Raw genomic sequence first — 18,957 nt, 5'->3', positions numbered from 1 at the left:
TGATACAGTTTTTTCTAATGCTGCTGGGAATTTTCCCTTCACTATTTCTCTTTGTGTCTTCTCATCTCCACTACACTCCCTCCCAATCCATTTTTCCCCTTGTGAAAAGGCTAAGAAAATACATTCTCTAACGCCTGCCAGTCATTGCCCCAAAGTATCTGTCACAGCAGGCACCAGTAAAATCAGAGGAGCAGCTGTTCCTGGGCCAGGCTGGAATGGGACATGGGGCATTGCACATATATTAAGCTATCCACTTAGTCCAGGAACAGCATTTCTCCAACATTCATCAAAGTGTACAAGCTCTGATTTTCTAAAATGATGCTCTCAGTAATGCAGCCCATTCTACAGCAAAATACCAGATTGTGGTGGCTTCATTTTACAGTGAAATCAAAGAGAAGAAAGACATCAACATAGTTAAAAAATGTCTATGCCTTGACACAGCTTGGTAAACTTTTCAAATGCTGCTCAATTATGTTTTTAATCTGTGGGTGCAATAACTCTGAATTTCATCAAGCTGTTCCTGGTGGTTGGGGGTCTGGTGGACTTGGGCCTTGCTGCTCACTGGCACCGTTCTGGGGTGTGCAGCCCATTCCAGCATCTGCCTCCCTGACCTTTGGGGAACACCAGAGCCAGTCCTGTCTGCACAGGAGGAGCTGGCATGGCACTCAGCAGCCCCAGCAGCAATGCCAACACAAAACAAGAGGTGAAAATGTTGTCTCTAGGTGCGATTGCAGGAAGGACCAGTAGGTGTGAGCTGGAGTTGAGCAAATTGCTGCTGTCTGACCACTGACATTCACACACAGCAGTTCAGATGAAAGCTGCTATGCAGTGATGTATAAAATTCCCTCAAACTAAGCCAAGCATTTGTCTGAGTAGTACCTAACAGGACAAAGCACAGCAGCAGTAAATCTCCCTGCAGTCCCTTATGAAGCACTCATATTCTCATATAAGCACTACCCCTCCCAAGCTTGGTCATTCTGATAGGCAAGCTTGGTGCACAAAAGGGTTTTGTATTCTAAGAGGCTATGTGGTGCTGTGTGGTCTTATAATGCCTCTTCAAAGCATTTTATTTCCTTTTGGAAAGCAAAAAGGAAGCTTTGTTACAGAGAATGCCACTCAGAGCAGCAGTATTTGGCCAGTTATTTTTCCTTGCAAAGTGCACAAAATTAATTTGCAGCAGCTTCTGATAAGAATATGCAATGTCAAGGTCCTGAATGTGAAAAGCCAAGGAAAGAAGCACTGATAACAAATTTTTTAAAGCTCTGTTGGGGTAAGTAACAGATTTTCAAGGACTCTGGGATTGAAACAGTTGCCAAAACTTTGTCATCTGTGTCAGCTAGAAACCTTTCTCCTCCAACAGAAGTGGTTTTGCTTTCCTCCTGAGACTGGCAAGCCCAGTTTTGCTCTAAAAAAGTAACAGTGTGGGGATGCTTCTTCTACAGCTTTTCTCCAGAACTCCCTTTAATGAGTAAACAAAACCTATGATAGAATAAGAAAGGAGCTTAGTAGTTAGTGGCAAGAATGGAAACAAAGCATTTTTAGAGATCCATTCCAGCTATGCCCCAAATCAAGGATCCTTTCTCCAGTGATTTCAGCCTAATTAATTGTGTTGCTGGGCTTCTTTGTAACTTCCTTGTCGCTCAAGGCAGCTCCCTATTTATCATCCTGCATCAGCAGGGATGGCAGCCTATCCCTGTGTGAGAGAGAGAGAAAATACAGCTGCAGCCAGCGTGTCCTGACAGACCCAGGAGGGCAGTGATGGCATCAGGAGGCTCAGGCTATTGCCCTACCCTGGTCTCACACTGCAAAACAGTTTTGCTGGAACTGGAGTGAAACCCCAGGGAGAAACACCTGGGCATTTTCCCTGAATGTTGGAGATGTAAAGCAGTAAAGACACAGATCACTGCAGAGGCACAAACAGCCTTGCTTTAAATAGCTACTCTTGCACAAGACATTTCCAGAGGTGAATCTTTCCCTCCTGCAGCTCGAATTTAACTTGGATGGTACATTAAACAATTTCATCACTTCAAATGCCTGTAGTGTACTGAACAAATACAAAATCCCCAGGGTTAGTTTCTGATCTTACACAGAGAGAGTGAGAAACCCATACTGTAATGGGGGAGCCCAGTATCCAGAAAATATACAGCAGCAGAATTCACTCCTCAAACCACTTCAAATAGCTTCTCCTCTATTTACATTTAATTTAAATGCTCCCTAGCTTCAATACTGGCACAATATTGGCACCGTATTACACAAGCAAGTGCAGCTGAAGAGAATTATGAACATGAGGGCTTATTCTCTGGGGATTTAGGGATGAAGGACTACATCTAGGCTCAGACCTCACTGTATTCAGAGCCTTCCTCTTTGGTGGGAGTGGTGTGGAAGCATCACATTCTTTTGCAGCAAAGGAGGCCCTCAAGAGGGAGGGGAGCAGAACGACCGAGGTGGTGCCCAGCAGGGTATAAATACAGGCAAATCTTCCCCACGGTCTTCTGAGTGCTAGGGAGGTGGAACCGAGACTCAAGGCAGACTTTTGTGGGGTTTGTTTGGCATTGAAGTTGATTTTGAGCATTTTCAGATTTGTTAATTGAATTGGTTTGTAATGATTTGTTAGAATGTTTTCTTTGCATGGAAAAAATACGTAGACTACTTCTGAATAGGAATAGGTAGCAAGAGTAAGGCATGCTTAAACAATTGATGTAGGGATTAAAGTTTGTTTTTCAGTAGTCTCTCCTTCTGGTAACACCCTTTGATTCGCAGTGTTTCCAGAGGTTGATGTCATATGTTCCTTCCCTCAGGCAGGAGGAGAACCAAGCTCAAGAGACAGCAAATTCACCACCAAGGAGCGACCCAGAGCAATGTCCCTGGCTGGGGTGAGCTGCCTGGTGACAGGGGCAGGAGGCTTTCTTGGCCAGAGGATTGTGTGCTTGCTGCTGGAGGAAGAGGAGGCTCTGGCTGAGATCCGGCTGCTGGACAAAGCCTTCAGCGCTGAGGCACTCGGGAGGTTTGACAGTAAGTGCCATCTCCTGGGACGGTGCTGCAGCTGGGGTGCTGCAGTCTCCCACGTGGGCAGCTGGGAAACCTTTACCTCTCATCTGAAACAGCTTTGCAGACAGAGGTTTTAGCTCAAGGAATCCTTGCTCTATCCCTCCCTCTCCCTCCAGCACAGAAATCAGATGTAAAAAGTGAAAACAAGAGGGTTTTTTGTCAGGCCCTGAGGCTTCTGTGTACTGTTCATGCAGTAAACAGGCTGTCTTCAACCTGACTCCTCTTACAACAAAACCCACAGAGCAAAATTAGTGCAAAAATCTCACATTTCTTCTTGGGGAAAGGGAAAATTCAAGCATTACTATACTAGGTGGGAGGGTAGAGATATCCAGAGCATGCTGTGCTGGGCTCAGGTGTGCCAGACAGCGAAGGCAGTGAAAAAATTGTGGGTGCAAATTCCAATGGTTTTCTTCAACCTGAGATTAATTTGATTAATAGTAATCTTCTGGCTGAGAGCTGTGGTGAGGTATTTTTAAAACTGCTTCTGTTAATAACATTATTGCAGTTTCCTGTTTAAGCAAATGCTAAACAGAAGAGACAGAACCCATTTGCAAAGTGCAAGGCAGGATTCTTGAATGGATTGGAGACAGCACAAGGGAGTGATGTGCCCAGTGTCAGAAACAGTCTGTGGCAGGACAAGCAGCTCAGGGTGTTTTATTTTGAATGTCCTATTTATTGAGATACACTGAGCACATCTATAAAAAGGCATCTAAGGGGCCTAAATTCAGTCAGGTTTGTAAGTCCTTACATTATACTTACTTAACAATAACTTCCCCCATCACATCTTCACTGCAAGACTCCTCTTCCTCAATGCAGGAAACTATATGGGAACCCTTAAGGAATATTTCTGCATGATTTGCTGAAGAGCCTCAATCACTCTATAGAGCATTAAAGTGTCACCAAGGGACAGCAACAGTGCACAATATACCTGGTGCAAATTGCACAAGCCTTTATGATGGTTTTACGCAACTCTGCTCCATTTTACAAACTTCTTCTCCATTAAATCTGACTCAGCATTTCACTGAGGATTTCTAAATGCCCCTGAGCCTTGCAGCAGCCCTTCCTGCTCTGGTTTCCAGAGAGTTTCCACAGAAACAAACCCAAAACCTGCAGCTACAGTAGAGGCTGAAGTGTGTGTGGTTTAGCAGTGATGCAGCAGGCCAGAGGCATCTACACTGCTTTGGGCCAGAAGAGTTTTGTGGGGATAATGGAGAATCCTAGGGAGTGAAAACCATTGTTTGTGTGGGCACAGTCTTGGCTGGGCTGCAACAAACGTTTTGATGTTTTGTTTTTTTGTTAATAGGCAAGATCTATGCCCTCTTTCCTTATCCTCCCTTCTTCCTCCAGGGAGCACTGCCCACACACCCCCTCTCCTATTCTTTTAGCATTCCTTCTGCCTATCTGAGCAGCACAGGAGGTAGGGAAAAATCAGTTACCAAAGCCTTTTCTTCCCCATAAACAGGTAGTAGGGACCATAGGCTGACATTCCAGATGTGTTTAAACAGATTTGAACCCCTGCATTTTGACTGGCAGCTCCTCTATCTGCATCAGCCCTTGTGACTACATCTCTTCTAGTGTCCTGCCCGTCCCTGTGCTCAGAACAACCTGAAGTATTTCCCTGCTGTTCCCTTTCAAGCCCTTCTCTGTCTCAGTGACTCATTCCAAGTGCTGGGCTGCTACAAAACCTGTGGGTGGGGCTGGAGTCTTCTGACCTGCATTATTTTTACTACAGGGACTTTTACTTGCTAGCAGATGTTATCTGGATTTCTGGAACAGCCAGGAGCAGAGCTGAGTGGGTTTTTTCCTCACTAACCTCTTGAGCACCTTGCACTTGCAATATCTGTGCAGAGTCAAGGCTGTGGGTAGTGAGACAGAACAGTGTGTGCAAGTCACAGGTCTTTGTGCCAGAAGACACTCAGGGCCACTCCTCTTTTGTCCAAACCACTTTCCTGCTGAGAGCTTGACCATCCCATCAGTCTGTGCAGGACAGTGGCATTTGTGGTCTTCCACAGCCCCAGGGAGTCTGGGATGATCCAGTCAGTGTCCAGGGCTGTGAGTTGGAGTCCACCCGGTTCCATTGTGTGGTTGAGAATGGATGTCACATTAAACATGGTTCTTTGGTGCCTGGGTTTCTTACTTCCCATCTCCCATGTCAGATTTATCTTTCTGCCTTTCCTGTGCTCCCACTTACACAATCTTTTTTGTTGTTGTTCACTATTGCATTGGCACTTCTGGAGAAATCAAAACTCCTATGTTGTTCTCATGTTTAGGGCAAATAGTCTGACTGTACTGCTGAGTCAAAAACTGCTCACAACAGGACACTGAATTTTATTAAGAAATCATTGCATTTTAAAGCAAAAACTACCCACAGCAAGCAGGGAGATTACTTACAACTCAGAGGACACAGAAACCACTGGTGAAGAAGAACAAGTTTTCCCAGTGAGTAGGCACTTTGTCATAATCACTTTATGCAAAAATGGAGAGCTGACTTGAATTTATTCTGTTCCTCCCCCTCTGACCTACCCACAAGTGTTCTTTTGCTGCCTGGGCAATGGTTTGTCTAGATGGAAATCAAGAGCATTTCTCTCTGTTGGCCATCTCAGACTGAAACCACTGCCAGTCATTTCTTAACTCTCTTTTCTTCCAAGCTCACCTGTAGTTTTCTCTTCACCCAGAGCAAAACAAGATCAATCTGCTGATTCCTGACATGCAGCTGATGCTGCTAAAGGGAGCAAGGCCCATATTGTACTTACCATGGCAACTTCTGCTGGCTAAAACAGAATAGAGGAGCAGATTTCCTGACTCATATCATACACAGACAAACTGCAAGCCCAAACAAGGCACAAAGCACCTAGACAGCAGATTTCTTGTGATCAGCTTTAAAAGGGACAGGCTTCTTCTGTACTTTTCCTGAAAGCTTTGATTTGCATGTGTAAAACTTCCATTTTCCTAACCTCTTCCTGGGCACTGTGATAAGTTTAAAGAGGTCACATGTCAGAATTTATGTTGTAAAAACTATTTCTGTCTGTTCTTGGCATAATTGCAACCCCAAAAAGCCTTGTTCATGGAGAACATCAACCTAAGGGCAGTACAGACGCTAATATTTATTAGAGCACATCTAACTACCAGGAGCTTAAAAGAAAGCCCAGCCCTAGTCTGACACTTTTGCATCCATGCAAGTAAAGATCAGAGTGAAGCTTCTGGAGATAGAATCCTAGGAAATGAATGCAGTCTGTAAAATAAAGGAGCAGAAGAGAGTATGTGGCAATGACTGTGCTGGGAGGGCAGCAACTCTAGATTTAGTAACAGTTCAGCAAATGTTCCACAAACCTTAAATCTCAGACCAACTGTCTGTGGTGGGAGAAAAAAGCCCCTTAAGCCTGTTGCATCAGAATAATTGTTAAATTGACATAGGATTACATTCTTAGCATGCTATAGAGAAAATGAGATAAATCCATTTTAAAATATATTCCCACTCAGTTCCAAATCCAGCAGCTGTCTCTCTCAGTGTTTCCTGTTAAAGACATGGAATGAAATACTGCCTGCTTTGGAGCTGGTGACAAAGCACTAGGATACACAGGATTTCAGTCATGGCAGAAGCTAAAAGCTGTACAAATTGATCAGGTTCTTCTCTTATCTAAAAGGAGCGTTTGATGATGCTGGAAGAAGACAGAGGCTCTGCCTGTGCTGCAGAGTCCCTGTCCAGTAGCTGTGCCTGGGGAGCCATCTAGTGCAGCCACAGCAGAGGCTCCCAGAGGACTTGGTGATGGCACCACTTTCTCACAGGCTGCGGTCATGCTGAGGAAGTCCCCTCCTGTCCCGAGGCACTGCTGCAGCCAGGCCAGCTGAGGTCCCTGCACAACAGCACTGCCTTGGACTGGGCATTTTTCCAACTGATTGTCTGGTGCTGGCTCATTTTGTGTAGCTCTGGGCTGCAGAAAGAATCTTGCTGCCCAGCACAGGATGGCTCTGAGACCTAGAGTTCCTCTGGGGTCTCACACTGCAGCTGCTGTGGAGGGACAGGGCTTAAAAAGCAGGATTTAATCAAGCCAGGCTGAGGTAGCTCGGGAGAACACTCTTGAGAGTTCAGGTATGAACCAGAAAGATGTGCAGGCTAAAAATGACCCCACAGCACAGACACTGAAATGGAGCCAGGGCTGGAGCTGCAAGAGGCACTGTAGGTCCTGGCCAAGGTACAAGAAAAAGATGTCAGAATTGTATGTGATTTATTAGAAGAGCTGCAATACAGGCAAGGTAAAGGTGCAGAAAGTAAGTATGAACACATCCCTGTGCTCACATGCTCTGGGTGGAGAGAGATCATTCATCAGCCTGAAGACAGGAACATGCAGTGCCTGTTCAGTGCTCTTGGGTTAACACATCTATGGCCAGCCAGCCAGCATAACATGCACAGCTAAAGCTACTCCTCTGTGAACTTCAACACAGCCACAACTCAGGGAAGCTTGCTAGCAGTGGAAAAGATCTCTCTCTAAAAAATAAAATAGAAAGAAACACATTGAATATTGGCTCCAGATCTATGGCAGGTAATGCAAAATAAACCTCTGTAGCACTGCAGTTGGCATTTGACAGTGGGGTACTGGGGAGACGCCTTCTGTTTCACAGCCTTAAAATATCCCTGCAGTTCCTGGACAGTCAGCACCTGCCAGGCAGGGTCAGCTCTTCACCACCCTTCCAGTGCTCTTCTTAGGGTGCCTGTAAGCTCTTGTGCTCTGTTTTCTGCTGCCCCTGCAGAGTTCAAGGGGAAGACTGAGCTGAAGATCCTGGAAGGGGACATCCGAGATGTGACATTCCTGCACCGTGCCTGCCAGGGGGTCTCCCTGGTCATCCACACGGCTTCCCTCATTGACACCCTGGGCCTCATCGAGAAGAAGCTGCTCTGGGAAGTCAATGTGACAGGTGAGCAGGGGAAGCACCTCCCTCAAAGCCAAATCTGTGTCCTGATCACTGCCCAGGGAAGGGAGCACCTGAGCTGTGGTTGTTTGGAGCCAGGTTACTTGGGTTGTCCTGCATCTTGCACAGACATACCCAGAGGTGCAAATCCCATGTCTCTGCAGCCCCAGGAAGTTCTGGGCCTCTCCACACCCAGTCTTCCACTTCAGGGCAGTGCAGGATCACTCACTCTTGTCAACACTTAAGTATGTCCATGCTGAGGTCTGCACAGGCTCTGTCTTCAGTGGTGATAGTCATAAACCCATGCTCAGTGGAACTTTCTGGACGAAATTCCCCTCTGAAATCCCAATGCTCACCTCAGAAATTGGTTCTTATTCTCCCACTCCACTTGGCATTCCTGCCTGTGTACATTTTTCAACGTTTACAACTACTGCAGACTTTGGCTGCAGTTACAGAAATGTTGCACTGATAACATCCCAGAGCCTGTGGCTCTCTCCTTGCTATTCTTTTTCTTCTTCTTTTTCTCCTTTTCCTTCTTTAGCCTTTAAGTCTGTGTGTGCAAGAAGGCAGTTGAAAGGAACAAGTGCTCTCTCCCATTGAGCTTATAATTTAGAAGTCCTCAACAAACTCAGAGCTTTGGGAGGGGTTTCAGTGACTCAGTGATGGGATTTTCCCTTCCACTAAGGAACCCCCATTCTTCAGGGAAGATCAGGTGAAGGGAGAACGTTTTGACTGAGGAATGGCCCATGTAGCATCACCTACCAGGAAGTTTAAATGTATTTCCTAAAGGAACAACTTCACCCCCTGTCTGTGATGCCAAAACCCTCAGTGCCATTCAGAGAACTGGCACTGCCTAACCTGCATGCACACTGGCCTCCCTGGCTGTGCTGCTTCAACAGCTTGAGGTAGATTTGGGGAAGATGTTCTTTTTTACATGAACAGGTTTCCCAGTTCTTTGTTCCTCTCTGCCACAGCCACAGGGCTTCTTGACAGAAAAATAAGGAACATACCTGTACAGGCATCACTTTCACAAATATTGGCTGCTCACCAGTGCTCAGAGGAAGAGAGAATTCTTGGCAGTCAAGCTGTTTCTTACATGTACCTGAAAAACAGTGGGATGGCATTTTAGTTGTTTTATGTGCCTCATTCCCTGTATCATTAGCTTCCAGACCCTTTCATTTTGGTTCAATCAAAGCCACAAATTGTCAGTGATCAAAGCATAGAGCCCACTGGGCAGCTTCTTAGGCCCCTGTCAGGAGGGAAGAGTAGAAAGGCAAGTTCCTGGAAACCTATGCATTGGGTAATATGAAAATATACCTGGTTGGTAGTTCAGAGAGAGGATTTCTAAAGCTCTCTCTTGATGCCTGTACTCCTGCTACAATCTGGTTTTTCACAGCAGAATGTGCTGCTTAAACACATTTTACCATGGGGACAAATGAACAAACAAAACAAAACAAAACAAAACAAAAAAAAAGAAAAAAAAAAAAGAAAGAAAAGAAAAAAAAAAAAGAAAAAATCAAACTACTGTTAAAATGTCCCAGAAAGCTCTTTAGCTCTGACTCCCCAGTACTCACTCCCTTGCCAACAGTGTCTGCCTATGGGTGAAAAAAGCCCACTGGGCCAGGGAGGATTGGCTGATAACATTTGCTAGAATGAAATACCACCCACAGTCCTGCTCCCAGAGCCAACTGGCCACAAGGTCAGTGAGTGAATACTGCTGTCCTCTCATCCCTGTTTTCTTCTATTTCCATTTCCATCCATCTTCTGGTTTTCTGACCAGCCAGGGCACTGCTATGTATTTCATGCGCTTGCAGGATGAAAGTTTTGTTTCTCCTAGAAAATAGAACTCTTGTAATATAAAAATAAATGTTTCTATAATATAAATGTTTCAAGAATCAGATGTGGATGTTCACGAACCAGGACAGAAGTGAGAAAGTTAAACTTGCCTTGATGCAGGGCTTTCCTCCATTGCCACACAATATCTCAGAGCAAAAATATCTTTTTTAGGAAGAAAGGGAAGCAAATTTTTAAAAGGAAGGGAATAGAGAAAATAATTAATTACAATCTAAACAAAGTACCTTCTGTGAACCAGACCCTCAGCCAGAAAGGCAAGCAAACCAAGGGGACCCTCTCACTGAATAAAGCATGTAATACAGTAATTCCCATTACTGTAGGAATCTATAAACTTCTACATACAATTCTGATTTGCAAGTAAGCCACATTTTATTTGGGTGAAATTCATCTTCAACAGATATAAACCATCAAGATAATTTTATGATTGCCTTTTTCTAAAACTTGCTATCTCATTTGATTTCATCAAGACCTTCTGTATTTGATTACATTCCCTCATTTTCCAAACAGTATTGAGAGCAGAAATAAAGTATTATTTTTAAAATAATAAAATAAATACATTTTTTTCCAGATGACCCTGGCTTTTATGTCATCTAAACAGGGTGACTTGCATGAACTCATTTTTCACATTAATTTATTCCTGTCTGTGTAACTTCTTTTCAGTGCACTTCCTTAATGTTTCTGAAAGCCTCATCCAGATTTGTTTTCCATTTTTTTCTATTTCTTTCTTTTTCTTTTTCAAGATTAAGAAGACAAATTCTGGTGCCTTAACAATATTCAGTTCAATAATTCTTCCTATTTTTCACTCATTAACCAGTCCATATTTTGCTGTCAATATTCCTGGCTCTTCTGAACCTCTTTAATTCTTTATATTTGTTTCAGTCACACTAACTTGGTCTGCCTTGTGCTGCCTTCAGTTATTCTGTAACAGACTGAGCAGACTTGGAAGATCTTTAATGTGCCTCACTGCTGGTGCTTGATTTTATCCCCTAGATTTTAGGCTACACCCACCCACTGATATCACATCAGTCATTTTGATTTAATGCTCCTTTTCCAAAGATGTTTTCAAATGTCTTTGAGCTGTGTCTTCTCTTCCAAAGTCACTGGCCTTTTTACATTTAATTTCTTTCATTACACCATGCACAACAAGAAAGGCAACTTCTGCCTGAAAGTGGGTGGAAAAAAGATTCTAATTGCAACTATAACAAGACAACTTATTAAAGTATTTATTCCTCCCTTCAGTGTTCTTTCCTTGTTTAACCTTCTTGGCTATTTAAAAGACTTTGAACAGCCGACCTCTGCTGCCCCCGATGAAAGCATTAAAGGATTTTAAATGTAAGAAATCCTGTACTACTGCAAGGAAAGGCCAGATTATGCCAGAAAAGGAGGCATACATACACAAGCTTCTCTTTTCTCATTGCACTTCATGATCTTTGACTACATGTTATAGTGCCTTGCTTCACCATGTTTCTCTCCAAGCCCTTCTCTTTAGTCAGTCAAATACTGGACAGATTTGCACTGGCTGTGAGTGCACTGATTTTGGAGCAGACCTTCAGGTCCCATAATAATTTTGTCCCTTCTTAGCAAACTAAGAGCATCCTCAAACCTGAAAAACATGGGCTTCACCATAGAGCATGGATGATACCTAAGGAGAGGGGCAGCTTCTTAAAGTTCTCTGCCTAAAGCCTACTCAAGTTGGCACAAATCCCTGAATCTGTGGTCAGTCTCCATGCTAGGTTAAGGAAGAGCAAAATTTTGATTCTTGGCATAAAAAAATCTCCCACAACATGCAACTAAGACCAAATATTCACCCTTGTTTAACTCTGGAAGGTGCACTGATACCACTTAAATAGACATTCAGAGCAGGTTCAGTGTCATTGAACATACTGCCCTGTTCAGGACAGGATTCTTCCAGCTGCAGGGAGGGAGATCTGGCTACGCTCAGGCCAGAGTTGCTGTTTCTGATCTGAAACCCCCACTTTTTCCTGGTTAGGGGGCCCTAACCTAGACTGTTTTTCATGTTTGTTTTCTGAAGGTACTCAGCTGCTGCTGGAGGCGTGCGTCCGCTGTAACGTCCAGCACTTCATTTACACCAGTACCATAGAAGTGACGGGCCCAAACTGCAAAGGGGACCCCATTTTCAATGGGGATGAAGATACAGCTTATGAGAGCACATCCAAATTTCCTTATGCCCAAAGCAAGAGACTGGCAGAGGATGCTGTGCTGAAAGCAGATGGCCAGGTGCTGAAGGATGGCAGCACGCTGATGACCTGTGCCCTGAGATCCATGTACATTTTTGGGGAAGGCTGCCCCTTTCTCCAAGGCCATCTGGACAAGTGCCTGCTGAACAAGAACATCTACCTGCGCTTCTCCAGGAAGGAGGCTCTGGTGAACCCCGTGTACGTGGGCAACATCGCCTGGGCGCACGTGCAGGCAGCCAAAGCCCTGCGAGCCCCACAGAGAGCCAAGCACATCAGGGGCAAGTTCTACTACATCTCAGATGACACTCCTCACATGAGCTACGCCGACCTGAATTACGAGCTGACCAAGGAGCTGGGGTTTGGGATTGAGCCCCAGCTCCCCATGCCCCTGACAATGCTCTATTACTTCTCTCTGCTGCTGGAGATGCTCAGCTTCCTGCTGAGGCCCTTCATCAGATACGTGCCCTCCACCAATCGCCACCTGGTCACGCTGCTCAACACCCCCTTCACCTTCTCCTACAGAAAGGCACAGCAGGATTTTGGCTACGTGCCCCGCTACACGTGGGAAGAGGCCAAGAAGGGCACTGGTGAGTGGATTGCCTCTGTGATCCCCCAGAGAAGGGTGTTCTTGCAGAGCAGCACTGCCTGAGCCTGAAGAGGAGCTGAAACCCAGCTAAGCAAGTAGCGCCTTGAGCCAGAGGAGAGCCTGTCACAGACATGTTTTATGAAAAATCCTTTCCTTAGGATTTTTCTCCTGAGAACCTGAGAGGGCTCAAGAACAAAATGTAAACAATGGTTATCTGCGGTGGTGGAACGCAACAGGTGCATCTGTGATTGGTCTCATGCAGTTGTTTTTAATTAATGGCCAATCACAGTCCAAATGTGTCTCTCTCTGGTCAGACTCAAGATTTTGTTATTCATTCCATTCTTCGTCTTGCTTGTTAGCCTTCTGATGAAATCCTTTCTTCTATTCTTTTAGTATAGTTTTAATATAATATATATATATATATATCATAAAATAATAAATCAAGCCTTCTGAAACATGGAGTCAGATCCTCGTCTCTTCCCTGGTCCTAGGACCCCTGTGAACACCACCACAGAGAGCTGAGAGAGCAGCAGCAGCAGCAGCAAACTACAAAGCATTTAAATGAATTCTTTGTGTAAGAGCCCACTGAAACTCTTCACCCCCAACCTCAGAATAAATAAAAGTGAAATGTTCATTTGTTTGTTGAGTACAGGCTGATGAGGGTAACTGTACTGCATAGTCCACACCCACTTGTACATCTCTGCAGCACAAGGACTTATTTTAGCAAGACTCTACACAATCCATGGTGTGAACACTTCAGCCCTTCTTTCACTCCACACCACCTCCAAGGCTTTTGCAAAACACAACTTGTCCTACAAGTCTGATCACACTTTACAAATGTGCACCACTCAGCTACACCCTATTCACTCAGAGTTTGCCAACCTCACCAAACAGGCAGCAGGCAGAAGCCACCTGATGGCAAAAGCTGTAACAAATCTTGTTCACTTTTTCAAGGGTGTTGTGCATTTCATGTTCACCTGACAGTCAAACTCTGAGCACTGTAAGCATCATGAGATCAAAAGTACAATGTAAGTGCAATACAGTTTTACTTAGGACAGCATGGGGAGGGAGAGAAGGGACAGATCTGGTCAGGTGAATACTTCTTTATACACTTTCATTTTGCAATAAATTCGGTGGGTGTCCAACAGAACAACTTCAAGAAAATGGAAAGGAGAAAAATATTGCAGGAAGGCCTTAATCACAGAGGGGTTCCCACTGCAGAGTCAATGTATTTGTGAGCGCTGAGGAAAAATAAAGAGTGCTGAAAAAAATCCTGCTCTTACCACATTTCAGCTGGGAACAAAGGCTAACCTTAGCTGATAGGTACACGTGTGCTGCCCCTGTGCTTCTCTGATGGCCACATGAGCTTCTGCAGAGAATGTGTAACTTGGCTTGTGGGCAAAAATACAGATCTTGTCTGAACAAACAAATCTGATCCAGTGTTTGTTTTTCAAACATGCATCTCACCTTCTGAAAACAACTCTAAAAGATGGGAATTCCTCTGTGGTTTTGGAGGTGTGAACAGAAACATTTTACCTGACTCAATACTAATGTAAATAAATCACATTTCCAGGGATGCTGAGTGCTTGAAGTCTGTGCTGAATTTAATTATTCAGTGCCCTAGACATTAGATAGTCCCAGTGCAAACATAACTATGTGCTTTAGTAACATGTTTGGTTAACTATGTAAGATCTGAAGCAGTAGAATAGCAGACACCAGAATTGTCAGTCATGTTCTGGGGACACAGACCCTCCACAAGGCTTTGGTTTCCATCTGCCTGAGAGGAGATTACTTAATCCCTCCCTCCCTTCAGATGTGTGATGATTCACCTTTTCTGTCATGGTGACGATGATTATCAAACATCCTGAAGGAACACAGGACCTCTCTTCCAGGAGAGCTGCTTTAGGCCCCTGAGCATCAGCTGGTCCTGTCAGGCCTCACCTCTCCCTGCAGCTGGGACACTACACTTAGATCTCTGTGCTTTCTTATTCTCCATCCCCTTCCATGGACACTGTTCCTCTTCCTTCCCCTGCAGGCACACTCTTATTTTATTTATTCTGCTCTCTGCACACCCTTAGAAAAGCAAAAACATGTTTAAAACGGTAACACCCACAGTTTTTCTGGGCTAGTGATATTTCATCCTAATGCTCAGTGAGTGCCAAGCAATGGGTGCAGCCATGGCTGCTCTGTCACTGAGGTAGGAGCAGGAAGGGCAATCCAGGCACAGGGAATTTGATCAGGAAGGGAAGAGGGACAACAGCAGCAAAGCCACTGTTTAATAGGGGGAGACACTTCACATATCAAAGGGATGGGGTATTAAAACACATACCAGAAAACTGGGACAACTTTCCACATGTTTAACAGAGGTCCTAAAATATTCAAAGATGCTGCCAGAGAGAAGAAAGGACAATTTTTCTTCCACAGTTCAGTGACTTGTTTCCCAAGTGCAAGCTCCTATTGCCAGACCTTTCTTTGACATTTTTGCCTTCACAAGAAGACATTTTTCATCTCTCCAAGAGCCTTGCTCCCAACAGTCAGATTTCTAAGTGCCAAATTCCTCCTTTGTTGAACTCTCTCCCCGTGTCTTGCTACCACATCCCTTCCTTCAATCCCCACAACAAGCCATTCCTGCTTACAGGAAGCTAATTCCCCACTTCTGTCCCTGCCTGAGCACCCCTGGGTTGGCATCTGTGTTGTCTTTTGTTTCAGGTGGCTGCCCACAATAGTGGAGTGCCTGCAATAAAACATCCTGGAAGCCCAAGGGAGTGGCTACCTGAGACATTTATCCTGCTGCCCAGAGGCACTGGAGCTGTTGTTTGCTGTTACCCAGTAACAAACACAAGCCAATAGAGATATTCCAAGGATACCAAGAGGGAGAACAGGCAAACTTACTGCAGAGGGTTGATTTTCTGCAAGTCTGCACTCCAGTCTACTTTGCAATAGCTTGTTTCCATGCTCTTACCCTTGGCAGGTTAGCAAAATGGCCACAAAATGCACTTGATCAGGACAAGCCTTGTTGTTTTTACATCAGCTGACCAGGACCATTCTTCTGATTTAATTAGTTTGTCTGGCAATCAAGAAAGCAAACTATTGGTTATCAATGAAGCTCCACTGTCAACAGGACTGCAGTCATTAAGAACTGTACTTCTGTATAAACAATGGAAAAGCAAAAAAACCCAAAACATTAAGGCTGCTTTGCTGGAAAGGTGTTTTTTTACCCTTCAGATATGCAGAAAAGGAAGAAATAGCAAATATGTATCAGTGATACTGACCTGCTACAGGCAAATTAATGACCTCTGGTTCCAGAAGGTTCAAAACCCTACATTTATAAAGACCACCATTTGCTGTTAAATATTTTGTCACCGCAGAGGAGCAGAGTTTTGCTTGCTAAAAGGGACCAGGAACTATAATAACACATATTTTGAATAGATTTAGGAATAAGGAGGAAGCTCCAGAGGAACAGAAGCAAAAGTGGCTATCATGTCAATACCAGAAATCCATGCCTGGAATTGTATCATTAATATAGGATACAGTCAATGGAGGACAGTTGGATAGTTGATGCCAATGAGCATGTTTTTGTGAAAAATCTATTTTATCAGACAAGCATGATATTGGTATTCTGAGTACATTGCAGACTTCAAATAACAATAAAATTTTTTTATATTATGGAGTTAAATGGATTCATGCAGACTAAATTATAAAAATCACAAAATTAACATTAACTTTCTCTATTATGATCTTTAAATTTGCTTTTTTTCTTTTTTAAAGCTTTGGCTCAGTTCACAGGCTTTGTGCAGAATAACAATGTGAAAAGTTATGTCCAGCTCCTGTTATGTAAGAAACCAAAAGTACCAATTGTTTCTTGACCTGAGATATGTAGATATAGTAGATTATAGTGGCTGTAAAGCTAATTTGGGAAGTGGGAGCACAGTTGGGTACATTCCCAAAGAACAACTTCACCACTCCTTGCCATGACCCCTGCAGTCCCATGTGATACTCTTCTCCCTCCTGAAAGCTCTCCATCTGCATCTCCATCTCAGTTCAAAATCCACTGGATAACTGGATTTCATGTGTGGCTGTGCAATGGATTTCTTACTCAGACCAGTGATTGCTATTTCTAGACATTCCTCATTCACAAAGCTAAACTTGTCTCATTTCTTAAATAAGATGTGTCTCTCCAGTGCTGGCAGCAAGCACTGAATATTAAGCAGTTAAGGATTAATCTGCAAAAGGGAAAAGAACATTAATCAAATATAAAGATTTATTAAATCTCCAGCTTGATCCTATAACAGGTGCCACTCAAAATGCTTAACATGCATTGTGGAAGACCATCAAGACAGAGAAAGATGGGGATTTTTTGCTGCCTAAAATGTGGAAAGACAATCTAGAAACTTGAAAGGGAACAAAATACATGTGGACAAAAATTGCTTTGAAGGTACTGATACACTCCGTTATCATCTCATCATTTCTTTTTTTTTAATTTTTTTTTGTAAAAAGAAAATAAATTACAGGAATGAAGCATCTTCAGCTTCTCTATTTTCTTTTTCAAATATTCTTGCACCTCAAAATTTTCTATGTGGTGATTTCATCAGAAGCTAGATATATATTTTTTCTGATAATCCTACATGCAGTTTTAGTTATATATTTAGGTTTAATTTATCTAGACCAAAAGCACACTGGATTTTTTACATGCACTTGGGCTTTCTACATGCTTTATTTGCCATTTATTGGTGTTGATGACATAAGGAAAGCTGCACACTCACCACTAAGTCCAAGAAAGTTCACTTTCAGGGTGGAGTTTCTTTTGGTCCATCTTGAAATTGATGTCTCTTGTCTACAGGGCTCTTGAAATAACCTCTGGGCCACAGGTATTGCTGCAGCAATGGTCTCTCTGGCCAGCCACCAGCAGTCATCAAGAGGTGAGAACTGTCCGATCCCGATCATGGCACGGTAGGTTTTGCCTGTACAAAGTGGTTGAGGCAGTGTGGTTCTGCAGTGTTCAACTTCTCCTGCTTCTCCAGGAACTTTCCCTCAGCCCCCTTAAATGTACTGGCTATGTCTTTACAGAGAGGAGGTAGTTTTACAATGGTCTCATTTAATTTGAACTCTCTGTTCCTGGCATTGCTATAAATGAGGGAAAGGAACCAGGACAACTTCACAGCAGGAGCTGGATCACCTCTTGCAACAAGCTCTGTGATTAACTGCGAACTGACCGGGTCCTGCTGCAGGACAGGGATCCCAGCTGAAATTTCCTGCCCTCAGTGCCTCCTCCTGGGCTATGGGAGCAGCCGGCAGCTCTGCGAGCCAAGCTGGGCATCAGGGGCTGGTAGCAGAGGGCAGAGCTCCCTGATGGACTGGAAAGGCGGGTGGGACGTGGCCACGGACACATCTGGGAGAGGTCCCGGGGTAAGGACCAGATCTGTGTAAGACTCCGTGTCTGGGCGGGCTGCTCAGGCCCAATCCGGCTAGCTGTGGCCCTTAGCCCACACGATCTTACATGGAAGAAAGCAAAAGACAAGAAGCGCTCTTCTCCACGTGGGAATGAATGTCCTCTCTTTATTCCCAGGTGAACTACCAGATGCAAAAATCCACACGGACCAAGAGAGCGGCCTGCTCCCTCTAGGGCATTTTATAGCCGGGCATGGGGGGCGGGGGAAGAGGATCACAGGCAATGGGACACCAGTGAGGAGGGGCGAGGGGAGGGACTGACCGGGGGAGAGACCACCAGGGGGTACTGGGGAGAGGGGCGAGGGGAAAACCATGTGGTAAGAGAGGGGAAGAACAAACCATGTGATATAACATCAACTATTCAGTGCAATGTAAAGACTACTCAGTGCAAATCTCCAATCACCCAGTGCCAAACAACAACTAAATAAACTATTTAGTGCAATACAACAGATCTGCATTCAAATCTCGCCATCCTGTCACAGGGAAAGTTGTTTAGGGCAAGGGATGTCCTGGAGCAGCCGCTGGGTGGGGTGAGTGCAGTGTAAACCTGGGGCTTTCCCTGTGTGTCCCTTCCCCGCAGCTCCTGGGCGAGGACACAGCGGGATCTGAGCCCAGGATCAGGGCTTGCTCCTCGGTGGCATTTCCTCCTTTTCTTGGAAAGGGAGGAGTGCACGATCAGCTGCTGGGTAGGACTGATGCTTTGCTTCACACAGCTTAGATCTGCTGGCTCTGTTGGTCTGTGCCTCTTACTGCCACAAGATGGTATCTTCAGCGATGGTTTCCCCTCACTTGCTTTGCAAAGCCCGACTTAATATTCCGACTGCAGAGTTTCTGTCTTCACAAAGTCTGCACTTTTATCACAAAAAACACCGTGCAAGGTTGCTGGTGTGGGCTGCCTGCTGCTGGGTACGGGGG

General features: G+C 44.5%; 1 protein-coding gene and 1 long non-coding RNA gene across 3 annotated transcripts; one reads left to right on the top strand and one right to left on the bottom strand.

Moving 5' to 3' along the window:
- The first annotated feature begins 2,441 nt into the window (after positions 1–2,441).
- On the top strand, positions 2,442–13,182 carry LOC129117501 (3 beta-hydroxysteroid dehydrogenase/Delta 5-->4-isomerase-like). Of its 2 annotated transcripts, none has more exons than XM_077174236.1 (4): positions 2,442–2,540; positions 2,799–3,012; positions 7,798–7,962; positions 11,843–13,182. In XM_077174236.1, the coding sequence occupies exons 2-4, from the start codon at positions 2,859–2,861 to the stop codon at positions 12,655–12,657; spliced, it is 1,134 nt and encodes a 377-aa protein (XP_077030351.1). In that variant the 5' UTR covers positions 2,442–2,540; positions 2,799–2,858; the 3' UTR covers positions 12,658–13,182. The 2 variants fall into 2 exon arrangements, with proteins under 2 accessions (XP_077030351.1, XP_054484173.2); XM_054628198.2 differs by having other exon boundaries at positions 2,513–2,540; positions 2,803–3,012.
- On the bottom strand, positions 7,243–18,112 carry LOC143693384 (uncharacterized). The gene is made up of 3 exons (XR_013181014.1): positions 17,358–18,112; positions 8,967–9,058; positions 7,243–7,534 (listed from the first exon to the last, which is right to left on the bottom strand). It is a non-coding gene; the product is annotated as an uncharacterized LOC143693384 (long non-coding RNA).
- Positions 18,113–18,957: the final 845 nt, after the last annotated feature.

Source organism: Agelaius phoeniceus, chromosome 2, assembly GCF_051311805.1.
Source record: "Agelaius phoeniceus isolate bAgePho1 chromosome 2, bAgePho1.hap1, whole genome shotgun sequence".
NCBI lineage: Eukaryota > Metazoa > Chordata > Aves > Passeriformes > Icteridae > Agelaius > Agelaius phoeniceus.
This window is presented reverse-complemented; position numbering and strand designations above follow the sequence as displayed.

Coding starts and splice junctions, on each gene's coding strand:
- LOC129117501 (XM_077174236.1), top strand. CDS start 2,859: ATGTCCCTGGCTGGGGTGAGCTGCCTGGTGACAGGGGCAGGAGGCTTT. Junction 3,013..7,797: donor GGCACTCGGGAGGTTTGACA/GTAAGTGCCATC, acceptor CTGCCCCTGCAG/AGTTCAAGGGGAAGACTGAG. Junction 7,963..11,842: donor CTGGGAAGTCAATGTGACAG/GTGAGCAGGGGA, acceptor TGTTTTCTGAAG/GTACTCAGCTGCTGCTGGAG.